Consider the following 14,404-nt stretch of genomic DNA (forward strand, 5'->3'; position numbering starts at 1 on the left):
TTTGATTATATATATATATATAAGTATTGACACATTTTAACACAAGTTGAATATTTAGTATAGTGGTTAAGAAGTTACAAAAATTGCTTGAGGTTGTGTTCTACTCCTACTAATTGTATTTATTTTTTTACTTTATATTTTGACGCCCCTTAATAAATTTCCTTACTCCGCTACTAGAACCAAGTATATTTTGACGTAGAGGACTAGCTCATTTATTGGGATTCTTCTTTCTCTACAGTGATGAATGTAGAGCATCAGAAGTAGATTCATATGAACTCAATAATTTTTATATATTGATGTAATTGTGAATACAAATATAATTACACATTAATTTGAAATGCTAGAAAAAGTCATAAAATTCAAATTTTGAATCTCAATTTCTCATCCTATATTCAAGGAAATTCTTAAAGACAAACACAGTTGAAGCCCACATCACAGGAAAAATCCGAGTCTATCATAAAAGGCCCGAGCAATAGTTCGTCTTTCACTCTGCATTTGGGCCAAAGCCCATTCTTTATTATTATTGCGGAAAATTTAGTAATAGCAAGATTGCATTATTACGAAATATTTAACATTTTGATTTCGTAGTAAAATACATTATATTTGTTTGCATAATAATAATAATATAATAAATTGTATTTGCGTACATATTAAGTATTTCTATAGCATCACACATTGTATATGTGTGCTTAATAATAGTGAAATACACTATATTCATAGACCATGTATATATAATATTTCTGCTTAATTATATCTCATACTAATAAATATCTCCACACATTATTACTTTACTACTTAGCAAAAGAGTCTAGGAAGTAGGTGTTTGTCAACATGCCTACTTACTAGACAAGGATAATTTTTTTAATTTTTTTTATTTATCATACTTTTTTTTTTATTTGTTGTATATTTGAAAATTATGTAAATAATTCACAATAATTAAATATTTAAAAGTTATCAAAAATTGGTTGTCTCTCGAAATTCTATCAGTGCCGCATAAATAGGGTAGATGATAAATATATATTATTTGAAGATGGCGTAAAAAGTTCTATAAATCACAATAATTAACAACTTAAAAAATTAAAGTACGTATAAAAATCATTTTACTCTCGAAATTCTAGTGATGCCAAATAAATTGGGGCATAGGAAGTAACATATATTATTTTGAAAATTATATATAAAAAATACTATAAATTACAATAATGAACAACTTAAAATATTTAAAATACATGTAAAAAGAGGTTAAATTTTGAAAATCTATTTGTGCCACATAACTTGAGATAAAAAAATAATATATATTATTAAAAAATTATGTAAAAAATACTATAAATTATAATAATTAACAACTTTAATTATTTTTAAAATCATATAAAAATTTGAATAGCTTCTTCAGTTCCATCTGTATTACATAAGTTGAGAGAAAAAATAACATATATTGAGCCCCATGCTGGTACGGATCCTGTATCTAGTATCTACTATAAAACTTCACCTATCTCTATATTATATCTATAATTAGAGTACTTAGTTCAATATGCCACGTAATCCTCCCTTGTTCTTATATGCGTATAGCTTTGTTGCTATTACTGTGTGTGTGTGTGGGGGGGGGGGGGGGCTATTTTTTGAAAAGGAAAAAATAAAGTTGATTTAAATAGTTCACTCAATATTACATTTTTAGAGATTATCTATTTCTCCCCTTTGCCAACCACAAAATGCGTTTGAAACTATGTTTTGCATTGTCATTGTCCCTATGAAATAGAAAAAAGAAGGAAAAAACGAACAAACTATAATTAGAGGACTTTCATGATAAATAATAAAATAAAAATTCTTGATACGATTGGTACGTAGATGCTTACATGATGAATCAGATTAAAATTGAAGAAAATTTTGTTGGATTGTAAATTAAAGTAGAGAAACAAAAAAAGGCCCACTAGACAAATTCATAATAGTAGTTCTTGGAAAACAATTTCTTGTAACAAAGACAAAGAGCTCAGGGCCACATGTACCTTAACGTATTCATCTTCAATGGTCTCAATTTGTCACAATAAATACTATGTCCTCCGTTTTAATTTAATTCTTGTACTTTTAATTTGACACAATTTAAAAAATAAAAACAAATTACTTTGTGGCCTTGAATTAAAAATATGAAGAATGTATAAAACGTCTTATAAATTTATAGTTTTAAATATATTATGTGTAAAGTTAAAATGAAAAATACATTCTTGGGGCGTTAGTTTTTTAAAGGGATAACATATAACTTGTGAAATATTTTGATGAGAAAAAGATAAACTTATAACCTTCAAAAATTATTTGACTTAAAGAGACAAGTTTATAGATTTTTAATTTTTCATCAAACTCATAGTTATTGAGTTCACAACTAATTATTTATACATATTTTAAAAAAAATTAATTTAAATATATAATCTAAATAAAAATTATTGAATTCGTCCTAAACAAAGACTAATTAATAATCCATCTCTGACTCTTGCTGGATGGATCTCGTGATCTACGTGTGTGGCTGTCTTGAATATAGTACCAGTATATCTATATTTTATTATTGCTACGATTATGTACCCCAACTTTCATATATACGTCAATATGAATTGTGGTACAGTAATATGCTTGTTTTATTTTTAATTAGAAATTTTGAATTTGAATATTGAATGTGAAAAAATTTATGTTAAGAGCATCACCCTAAAATAAATTTTATAGTGCAAAATCTAAATTTAATCGGAGTTCCATTAAATCTAAACACCCGATGGAAAATTAAAAAAAGCAGGCCTTCCATATATACGTCTTCGATAAGGACCTTTATATATATGTTTAAAAAATGAAGTATTTTATTCACAAAAATTTTATGTTTATTTTTTAATTCCTTTCGTATTGAAGACACGTATTGTTATAAGTATATATTTATGGGTTTATTTACACAATTGTCCCTCTTTTTAGGCCATCATTTGATTTATTTTTCTCTATTTTAGTTGTGCTACGATCGAAACTTTTCCTTTTTGTGTTCTCTTTTTCTTGTAAAAGGAAAAAAAAAATAGTACCCTTTAAATATATAGCCTTGGGGTTATTTTTTGAAATATTTGGGGCAAAATAAAGCTTCTGAAAAATAACAAAGATAATCTCAGAATTTAAATTTAGCGTAATATAATGTATGATTGGTGGATGCATTACATAGACGTATTTAAAAATTTTAGAATATAATGCACCACCAAAAAGAAACTAATGTATGTGGGAGATGATTCCTAGTCCTCTGGGGCCTAGGCTAATAACTTAACATTCAACTAAGTGCACCATTTAGCTTTTTTGTAGGATGCATATGATAGAAAATATATACATAATATATCTAGTTTTACGGAAGACCACGAGTTCATATGCTCCATTTTTGCATAACTTATGCAACATATAATTCATATTATATTTCGCACTGCTAATAAATATTCTCTCATTATGCAAAAATAAATAACTTGTAGAATAAATATGAAATAACATCTGTATCACTAACATAATATAATTCCTATGTTACCATTGCCGCATTACGATCTTTACATAATTATTCATTGCATAGTCAATTTATGCATTTTAATCTCTGTATAATTAATTAATTGGATTGTGAGTCAAGCCATCCATAATGTCAGATCAAAACAAATAAGAGAAGAAACGCACGCAAAAAAAGAAGAGAAAATAGGTTTTTTCAATTGTTTTGTCTTTAATTTGGTAAAATCACCACAAATAATAAACAATATAATGAGGGCTAATTAGTTGAACATTACACTTTTGTTTTAATCACGAATATGCATTTCATTAATTAATTCAATAAACCTTCTTTCCTAAGCTTTTCCTCCTTTAGTTATAATAATAATAATAATAATTATGTGAAGCATGTTTGATGGCGCATTCCATGTAAATTAAATAATCCTTGGTTTCCCAACTTTTCCCCTTTGACTTATTAAGGTGCTCAATTACAAATATTCAGCAATCGGTGACAAGTAATTTCATCACTTATGGATCATACCAGTGACGATAATCCGTTTATACACGGGTCCAATGATATTATTTTTTATAATAATTGATTATATTTTTTACGATACGTGAAATAATATTTATATTTGAATATATTATTATTTTCAAAGTGAGTTAAAAAATAAGCTATAAGTTATTTTTCAAATTTGAATCATAACTTCAAATTAAATTTTAAATTTTCACGGTGAAACACTGATTTTTAAATATTTTTTTTGTCATTTCTCGGTCAACAAAAAGAACACGCAATTGATGTAACCAATTTTTCTTTGTCCTTTGAATAAACAGTCGGTTCTGCTTATGTATTAATTACATACTTTTAAATTATTTTTCAAAATTTAAAACTATGTATCAATCAATATTATTATTATGATAAAATACTCATATTAATCATTAATTTAAAAAAAATATAAAATTTAAAGTACACAAATAAAAATAAGTTCAAAATATAGATGGCGGATGAAAATATAACGTTAATTTCATTTAGATTTTATTAAGAAAATTATCTGCTACTAATAAATAAGTGTGAAACAAGCTAGCTACTAATCTATAAATGGAAATAAACAAGCAATTGATAGACAAGCAAGCAGCACGAGCAATATGCTGAGTTGCTGACCATTAGATGTCTTCTCATCCATCACTTAAATATTAGTAATGGATTTCATCACAAAAAAATCTGTGTGACAATTTTTTTGTGAATGATTCTATCTCTAAATCGTGGATCACTAAAAGTATATAAATACAACTTAGTGTTTTGTTGCTAAATAAAGTTATATTAATTACAAATATTTCTTTCATCTTTAAATGCATAATATTTGTGACGGATTTATTTATCATAAAGATATAATTTTTTTATAGTTAATAGAAGGTTTTTGTCACTAAAAAAGTTACCAACATCGATAAAAATACTTTATCACTAGTTATTTAATTTAATTAGTGATGATTTCAACTATTTTCAATGTTAAAAATATTTTGTAGTAGAACAAATGTAATTTTATCACTGATAAATTGTTTTTTATACGTAAAAAGTGTTTCGTCCCTAAATATAAATTACTCTTATAAAAATGATTTACTATTTATAGTTACAACTATCATCTCATCACTAAATATATTGCTTTTACTGATAAAACGACATTATCACCTTAAATTGTCATGATTAATGACTTGTATAATTATCATAGATTAATGCTTTTTCAAAACGACAAAACTACTCCCTTCCTTATAAATTAATTGATATTTTTATTTTTTATTTTATTTCAAAACAAATAGTATTTCACATAATCATGAAAATGTTAATAATGCTTTTTCAATTTTACTATTATTTAATAAAGAAACTTTTACATTATATAAAAAAAAAAACTACTAAATAACTACATCTTTTAAAGATATTTATTAAGAGTACGTTAGTAAAAATATATCTTACTAAAAACACCACATTTTGAAATGGAGGGAGTATTCAACTGGGGCCTTTTTTATGGTCTAATCATTAGGTATGCTCTCTCAATCTATTTTTTTTTTGATTATACTAAAAATAGATGTCAACTTTTACTTGTTTGGTCTAAAAATTAAAGAGATGATTTATCATTTTAGATATATTTTTTTTTATTATTAAGTACTATTTATTTTACAACATTTAGATAACTTGCACTAATAATAAGGGTGATATAGTAAAATTATTATTATATTTATTATTTTTTAAGAGACGTGCCAAGTTAAATATGAATGGAGAGAATATATTCAAAATATACACACTCGTTAAACTAATTAAAAATTGCACCGCGCAAAATAATTCTCGTTGATACTGAATCAATAATTACATTCAAAATATTTAACATCCGATGAAAATAGTCACTCTCTTACTTATATACGATTCGTTAAAAGGAAAGTATTCCCTATTATGATTTTTGTAATATAATTCTCAAGGTCCGAAATTAAAATTTTTAATTAAGGACATAGCAATCCTATAATTCCAGCCACCATTATTATCAATGGTATTTGGGAACTTCAATTGCTAAAGTGCCAAATTGGTGATCATGAATTTCAGTTTGGTCAAAAGAAAACGAAATTGTAAACTCCAGAGGCGTTTGATATGCGAGATAGGATAAATAAGTATATTTTATGAATTAGGATATTTTAGGAGATAATTTTATTTTACTTTTTATGCGGAATAGTAATTTCACTGTTTTAATACAAATAATAGAATAAAATAATTTCGCAATTAACTAGTATCTCAAATCAAACATGAAATAATATTTATATCATATTTTATTTCAAAATATTATTTTTATCCCACATGCCAAGTAGACCCTTACAGATTTTTTTGAATTGGATGACTAAGTTGATGGAAGACTTTTTATTGCAGTTGGATTTAACCTAAAAGTTTTATTGTAGTTGGATTTAACCTAAACCAAACATGTAATAATGTTAATCTCATTATTTTATTCCAAAATATTATTCTTATCCCAAATGCCAAGTAGACCCTTACAGATTTTTTTGAATTGGATGACTAAGTTGGTGGAAGACTTTTTATTGCAGTTGGATTTAACCTAAAAGTTTTATTGTAGTTGAATTTAACCTAAAAGAAAATAAGTAGAACCCAAAAAATAAAGTGAATTGTACAAGAAAAAGTCATCAGGGCTGCCGGAATCCGATCTCCAAATTTTAAAGCTCGAATGTTTAATTAGCCAAATTCAATTTTGACTATAATTATAATTTATCTCATATTTGGCCATCCTCAATCATAAATTCATTATTTGACATATTATTTCCATCGATCACTTTTATCTATCATTTTCAATAAAAATATCGAGTAAAAAGATTTGTCATTTTAAAAAGGAAGAGAACATTAATTATTTTTTCAATTATATATATATATATATGTATCCTTAATATTCCAAATGGACAACATGGCCATTATCAACAATAGTTAGAACCAAATCCAAATCACACCTTAATTATTAAATTGATTCAAGCCTAACTCCAATTAGGCAAACACCACCTCTTTAGTCAACAACAAAAAAAAAATCACCTCAAAACCTATTTGGAACTTTGAAAATCTTTTAAAGATATTTTTTTAAAAAAATTGATCAAATTTCATGAATATTTTTTTTTGACAATCGATCCTCAAAATCTATATTCAAATGAGAGATTAATATATGTTGTTGGGTAGCCAAACGACTTATAACAATACTATAACTCTCAGGATTTCAATTTTTATTCTCATTTCTTACCTTAGGTATATATACTTTCCTCCGTGAACAAAGAGAGAGAGAGAGTCAAGACAAATAACATGTGTTTTAATTACTTGGTTTATTTTGATCCGTTCAATTTTTAGCATGCCAGGCTTACTAGTTGAAGTAAAGAGTGTTGAATTATTCGAATTATTTAATTGGCATCAAGCATTAGAACAAGACAAAGTGATTCAGGCCACACGTGCCAACACGGATTTTTCCAACTTCCAATGGATTCTTTTCTTCCAAACAAATCTTCATTTATATTTATATTATTAAAGAAAAAAGAAAATAAGAAAACGAAATTCAGAACTTTCTGGAGTGCTAACAATATCAAAGATACACTATGTTAGACACATTTGGTCTATCAATTTGAAACATTTTTTTTAAAAAAAATAGATATATTATTTCGTTTCAATTTATGTGTTACATTTTCCTTTTATAATCCGCCAACAAAAATTTTCACATTTCTATAATTATAAGTAATTCAATTTTTAAAAATTCATTTTTTACTGTTAGTGAAATGATTTATAGTCACATTCACCTCAATGATCAAAACCAACTACGTCAGAGTTTCAGTCCAGCTTGTTGTTGCATGAGTCTTGGCTTCATCAGATGCATCCTATTACTATGTTGATGATCTTGTATGCTAAATGAGTCCATGTATAATATTTGTTTTACATCATAAATTTTAAAAAATGATTTCTTTCCCTTAAATTTTGTATTAATTAAATTAAATTATGTCATATAAATTGAGACAGATGAGTTTAACGAACAGTAAAAAAAACAACACTCACTTTAATACGTATGAGTAAATATTGTTTGTTAATTCTTCCTTTGAGATGGATAGAGGAAGAAAATCCACGTTACAAACTTAGAGACCACAATTATAGGGAAAATGATACAGACTAGTAAATATCTATTAGTTAATATATATATATATATATATATATATAGCTCTAGTTTAAATTAATTTCTACTTGCCACTAACCTTTTTCAGTAATTAATATACACAACTATAGTTATTCAAAATTTGTATAATTAAGCTCCAAATTGTATAAGTTCAGAATTTATTTGTATGAATTCTGAATTTCCTAATAGAATAAATTCAGAATTTGTATATGCTTACCCTAGCATGTATATAATTATAATATTAATACATTTGATTTGTATAAGTTCTGAAAAAATTCTGAAATATATAAATACAAAATTTGTATATATTTTTCCTGTTTGTATAGCCAATTATACAAACAAATTTGTATATTCACAGCAAATTATACAAACGGATATGTAAATTATACAAACAGTTGCTATAGCTACAATTATAGAATATAATTACCTAAAATGTAATTATTTCTGACCATTGAAAATTTTCAAATGTTTTTTTGAAAAATGACTTTTCAGAAAAATATGCAACTTTTCAATTATTGGCCCATCAATTATACTTGCTGATAAGTTCAATAAATTTTTGCACATGTAAATATTTCTGCAACTCATATATGATATAACTAATAGTTTTTATATTATAAAATATTGATGCATTTGATAATTTAAGCTATGTATAAAAATGATTTTTTCACTTCTTAAACTTTGAATAAACAAATTAAAATAAAAAGAATAATAATTATTGCTCGTGAGGATAGTTGAAGTGGGTAGATATCAATTTTCCGTGGAATTTAATTCAAGAATTTTTTTAATTACTTTGTATTTCACATGGCTAATGGTTGGTGAGACCTGAATTTTGATTATTTTCTCCATTTTGAAATAAGTGATATTAGTTCAAAATATCACTTAACGTGGACATATCTGATATTATTTATCTATTATGTTATATGTCTCTTAAAAAATTATAAATAAAAATGATACTTTTACTAATTTAACCTTTAATTTCTTTCCATACACTCTCTATTTATGTGTCTTATCACAATATTACAATTAACAATGGAGAAACTTTTTAAGAACTTTATCAAAATTACACTATTTTTTGTTATGTAAATCTCTCTTTATTTAAATAAAGAAAAAAAATTGAAAAAAACATCATTACATGAAAAATACTTATTTTGAAATAAAATGGAAAATAAAATAAGTTATTTTAAACTAAAGGAAGTAGTATGTACTTCCTCTATATCTATTGAGTGATATTTTTACCCATTTATTTTTTAGTTCAAAATAATTGATGCTTCGTCTAATGAAAAAGATATTAATTATTTTCTTTTATATTTATCTTTATTTAGATAAGAGAGTTTGTATTTAACCAAAAAATATATTAGTAAAAACAGATCTTTTTTACTTTTGGAAAGGAGTAATTATAGTCGATGACTCTTTCCCACCAACTCTTTAAAGAGAAACTGAGAAAGATATACTAAGAAGAAAAATAGTAGACTTAATTGCTAAAATACCGAATTTTTATCATGAATTATTCTTTGGTCAAAAAGAAGAGGAGTTATTATGATTGTAGATCGTTCTTGGGCGTTTGGTGTAAGAAATAAATATAAATAATTTTGAGATTGAGATAAAAATAATAATTTAGAAATAAAATTTTAATGTCTTATTTAATTGATAAGTTTGAAATAATTTATCCATTATTTATATCGTGATAAAATAAATTATCCATATGTATATTAAGATAAATTATACCACCTTATTTTAAAATAACCAATCTCAAAATAATTAATTATTGAACAACTTATTTCCAACCAATCGAACCCTAATATCGAACCCTAATATGACAAACAACCCCCAGTGTCCTTTTAACTAAAATTTCTTAGATCACTCGTCTCACGTAAAGTTTCTGCTTGATTACTCTGACAAGTCCAACCTTTTCAATAATTTATCCTCTATCACATGACTAATTAATACTTAGGTCCACGTCCAAAATAATTTCTCCATTTTATTTTATTTGATTCATATATTAAAAATAAATATTTCATTGAGTGTATAAATTAAAGTGCGTGGGGCTTGTTTTGTTTGAGTGATCAAAGTGTGCCTTGTCAAGAAATCTCTCTGTCGCCAGCGAAGCATTCATCAAATACAGCCCAACTCTTCTATTATCATTTTTTATTTATTAGTTAGAGAGAGATTTACGGGCTTTTTTGTTAGAGAAACAACGACGTCGTTCCTCTTGCTCCGTCGCTGTTTCCCGTCCTTTTTCTGCATTGTCGCCGGCGACAATGGTGGATTTGGGTCTCTCCGGATCTGTTCTTGCGGTGGTGCTGGGGTTCGTTGCAGTGTTCTGGTTTTTTATTCAGAGAATTGGTGGCCCCGGCAAAGATAAAATTGATGACCCGGCAACCACCACAACTACTGTGTATAGTGGGGAGTCCAGATCAAAAGATGGAAACAACGACGTTGACATTATCATCGTCGGTGCCGGTGTTGCCGGTGCCGCTCTCGCTCACACTCTTGGCAAGGTTTTGTTTCTTTCTTCCACATCCTTTTTTTAAAACTTATTGTTCAACTTGGTCCTTTTTTTTTATGTACATATTGTAATGAGAAGTGATTAGATTGATTGACTTAGGTATCTTAAGGTATAGTTGATGTGAATTATTCATAAAAGACATGAACTTGATTGTTAATTTGATGAAAATCAGAGAAATGAAAGATGATGAAAGCATTTGGTGTGACTGCAAATAATTTTATTGTAGTTCTTTGTTGACAATTCTCTAAAAAAAAATAAAAATTGCTATGATCTTTTTGTGAGGATTATGATTATAAATTTGGGACTATAGGAAGGGCGTCGTGTAAAAGTAATTGAAAGAGATTTGTCAGAGCCTGATCGAATTGTTGGAGAACTCCTTCAACCGGGTGGTTACCTCAAATTGCAGGAGTTGGGATTGGAAGGTGAAGTTCTCAAATGATGTGATTTGTGTCAATTCTTGTTAATTTACTTTCTTGAAGAGAAAAAAGGAAATTCAGTCTTACATTTTTAGCTTTTCGTCTGTCTCTTTTTCGGGATTTCTCATATTTGTATTTTGGTCTACTGCAGATTGTGTGGAGAAAATTGATGCTCAACGGGTGTTTGGGTATGCTCTTTTCAAGGATGGAAAGAGTACCCGTCTTTCTTATCCCCTAGAGAAATTTCACTCTGATGTTTCTGGAAGGAGCTTCCACAATGGGCGTTTCATTCAAAGAATGCGAGAGAAAGCTGCAGCTCTTCCCAAGTATTCCTTCTTACCATTTTTTCTTTATCCCTTGGCAGATCTATTTCTCTCTCTTTCTTATTTGTAGTGATCTCTCTTGCTTGAATCATTCTCAATGTGTTTTAAAGTATTTGATCTTCAAATAATTTCCTGTTTGAACTTATAGAGAGGATTCATATCACCGATCCTTACTAGCTTGGGTGGAGGCTTAGTTGATTGACTGAAATAGTTTCCTGTAGAAGTATCTCTGCTTTTATTGATTAAGTGCACATCGGCTTTGATTTTTTAACAGTGTCAAACTAGAGCAAGGCACTGTTACTTCTCTGCTTGAAGAAAACGGGACCATTAGAGGTGTTCAGTACAAGACTAAATCTGGTGAAGAGATGAAAGCGTATGCACCATTAACCATAGTTTGTGATGGTTGTTTCTCTAATCTGCGGCGTACCCTTTGCGACCCAAAGGTAAGGGTGCTTATCAATATTTCTCTTGGTTTTTGTTTAAGATAAAGATGATGGAACTGGGTGATTACTTGTTTTCAAAGCTCATTTGTGAAATCTTTTGCTTTTACTTATTGTATATAATCTTTTGCTTTTACTCACTGTATGAGACGATAAGAATTAATGTACCCAAGTTTTATCTGAATGAGCAAATCCTTTTCTATGAACATCATCATTGCTGTCCCTTCCTAATGTACCTCTCAATACTCAGAATGACGTGTTACATTGTACAGGTAGAAGTGCCTTCTTGTTTTGTTGGTCTGGTCCTGGAGAACTGCCAGCTTCCACATGAAAATCATGGACATGTCGTTTTGGCTGATCCATCACCTATCTTGTTCTATCCCATAAGCAGTACTGAGGTCCGCTGTCTGGTTGATGTACCTGGTCAAAAAGTGCCTTCTATTTCGAATGGTGAAATGTCCAAATATTTGAAAAGTGTAGTTGCTCCCCAGGTAAAGAATTATTGAAAACTTTATCCTGAATACAATACCATGCCATTATAGTAGCATACATACTTAAGTTGCATGATGTTCAATGAGCATGTTCGAGTGGTTGTTCCAGGTCCCTCCTGAGATAAAAGATGCATTCATTGCCGCAGTTGATAAAGGAAATATCAGGACAATGCCAAACCGAAGCATGCCAGCTGCTCCTCATCCTACTCCTGGTGCTCTTCTCATGGGAGATGCATTCAATATGCGCCACCCCTTGACTGGTGGAGGAATGACAGTAGCATTGTCTGATATTGTAGTATTGCGTGATCTTCTCAAACCTCTTCGTGATTTGAATGATGCACCTACTCTTTGCAGATATCTGGAGTCCTTTTACACCTTGCGTAAGGTAAAAATCATTTGAAATCCTTCCTTGCATAAGCAACATATCTGGTTGCTGTAAGTACCACGTTTTCCACTTTAAGAATCCCTAGTGAAGTAAGAACATTATGTTGACTAGTGAGTAATGAAGGATCTGGAACCACAAGCTATCAATTTACCAATAATGACGTAATGTAAAATGGCTTGGTTCATTACAATGTATTCTGATTTTTTTTAACCTACTCAATTCTCCTATAACTTGCCTTAAATTTAAAAAAAGAGAGAAAAAGAGGATGACTCAGTTCTCCTGCATCAATTTGAGACTTAACTAGAATATTATCACCTTTATAGATATTGACTTGTTCTGCTCGCATATTTTATCTGCAGCCTGTGGCCTCCACCATCAATACATTGGCTGGTGCCTTGTATAAGGTGTTTTGTGCTTCACCTGATCAAGCTAGGAAGGAGATGCGCGAAGCATGCTTTGATTATTTGAGTCTCGGTGGAGTATTCTCAGAAGGACCAGTATCTTTGCTTTCTGGCTTAAATCCTCGTCCATTAAGTCTCGTTTGTCATTTCTTTGCTGTGGCTATCTTTGGTGTTGGTCGCTTGCTACTTCCTTTCCCATCACCCAAACGTATATGGATAGGAGCCCGGCTAATATCGGTAGGTGTCTAATCTTGCTTTTGCTCAATATTTGCAATCTTACTTGTGTTCCCGTGTGACCTTGTATTTTGACAATTTCATGTTGATTCAAATGCAGAGTGCATCTGCAATCATTTTCCCTATCATCAAAGCAGAAGGGGTCAGGCAGATGTTCTTCCCCGCTACTGTTCCCGCATATTACAGGAAGCCCTCCTGAAGTGTAACCGCTACAAACAGAATAAGGCTATGCCATTGTACCACCTCCATCGGTATTCTGGTTGTGAGTGTCAAGAGTTTAGTCCTAACTGTTGCATAATTTTTGTTTGCTAGTGTTTTCTTGTAATTTTTTCCTTTTAGTTTGTTCCCATGATTGATTACATCATTAACTGGAAAGTAAATATAAGTTGTACAATCAATTATTTGTTCTCTGTACATTGATTTTTCCTCTTATTTTTTTTTCCTGCTTTGTCTTATTGTTCTCTCCCACGTGGCTTGGGGTTCACTTAGTTTTGCCAATAACAGTTAGCCTCTTGGCTCTTAAGCCCCAACACCAACTACAGCATTGGCAATCAAGAAAGAAACTAGCATATATTATTAGTATTAGTCTCATTTCATTGTTTGCTACGATTACGAACTCAGGATTTGTCCATTCTTACTATTTACTTCTCAGCTATTTTGGCCAAAGCTTTTGAATTGTACAAATTTGTTTTCTTCAAGAATCGATGAAAGGGGAACAAACAAGCTCACCATTGTTTACTGCAATCCACATAAACAGACAAAAAGCGCACACAAATTTCTATGTAGTGTGTTAGAATGAAATAAGCACGAAGAGAGAAATAGATATTGGCTATTTATATTGCTGACCTTGACAAATTTGGAATTGAAGAATAGTTGATGGGTCATACTGATACCGAAGTAATCATCTTTTTAAGTTTGACAATGGAAGAGATATTGAGCAAGCATAATAACTGATCCTTTAAAGGCTCGAACCTTAAGATTGAAATTATTGTAATAGTTCTATGGCATATACAATGAATAAAAAATAGCACAGAAGTCTGGTTTTT

The 14,404-nt window shown here is 29.0% G+C and overlaps 1 protein-coding gene across 1 annotated transcript; it reads left to right on the forward strand.

Moving 5' to 3' along the window:
* Positions 1–10,215: 10,215 nt before the first annotated feature.
* Positions 10,216–13,772, forward strand: LOC129902522 (squalene epoxidase 1-like). Its single transcript, XM_055977814.1, has 8 exons — positions 10,216–10,660; positions 10,979–11,090; positions 11,236–11,410; positions 11,682–11,850; positions 12,120–12,338; positions 12,448–12,723; positions 13,083–13,361; positions 13,459–13,772. Exons 1-8 carry the CDS (start codon positions 10,421–10,423, stop codon positions 13,555–13,557), a joined length of 1,569 nt encoding a protein of 522 aa, XP_055833789.1. The 5' UTR covers positions 10,216–10,420; the 3' UTR covers positions 13,558–13,772.
* Positions 13,773–14,404: the final 632 nt, after the last annotated feature.

This window comes from Solanum dulcamara, chromosome 9 (assembly GCF_947179165.1).
Source record: "Solanum dulcamara chromosome 9, daSolDulc1.2, whole genome shotgun sequence".
NCBI lineage: Eukaryota > Viridiplantae > Streptophyta > Magnoliopsida > Solanales > Solanaceae > Solanum > Solanum dulcamara.

Coding starts and splice junctions, on each gene's coding strand:
- LOC129902522 (XM_055977814.1), top strand. CDS start 10,421: ATGGTGGATTTGGGTCTCTCCGGATCTGTTCTTGCGGTGGTGCTGGGG. Junction 10,661..10,978: donor TCGCTCACACTCTTGGCAAG/GTTTTGTTTCTT, acceptor TTGGGACTATAG/GAAGGGCGTCGTGTAAAAGT. Junction 12,339..12,447: donor AAAGTGTAGTTGCTCCCCAG/GTAAAGAATTAT, acceptor TGGTTGTTCCAG/GTCCCTCCTGAGATAAAAGA.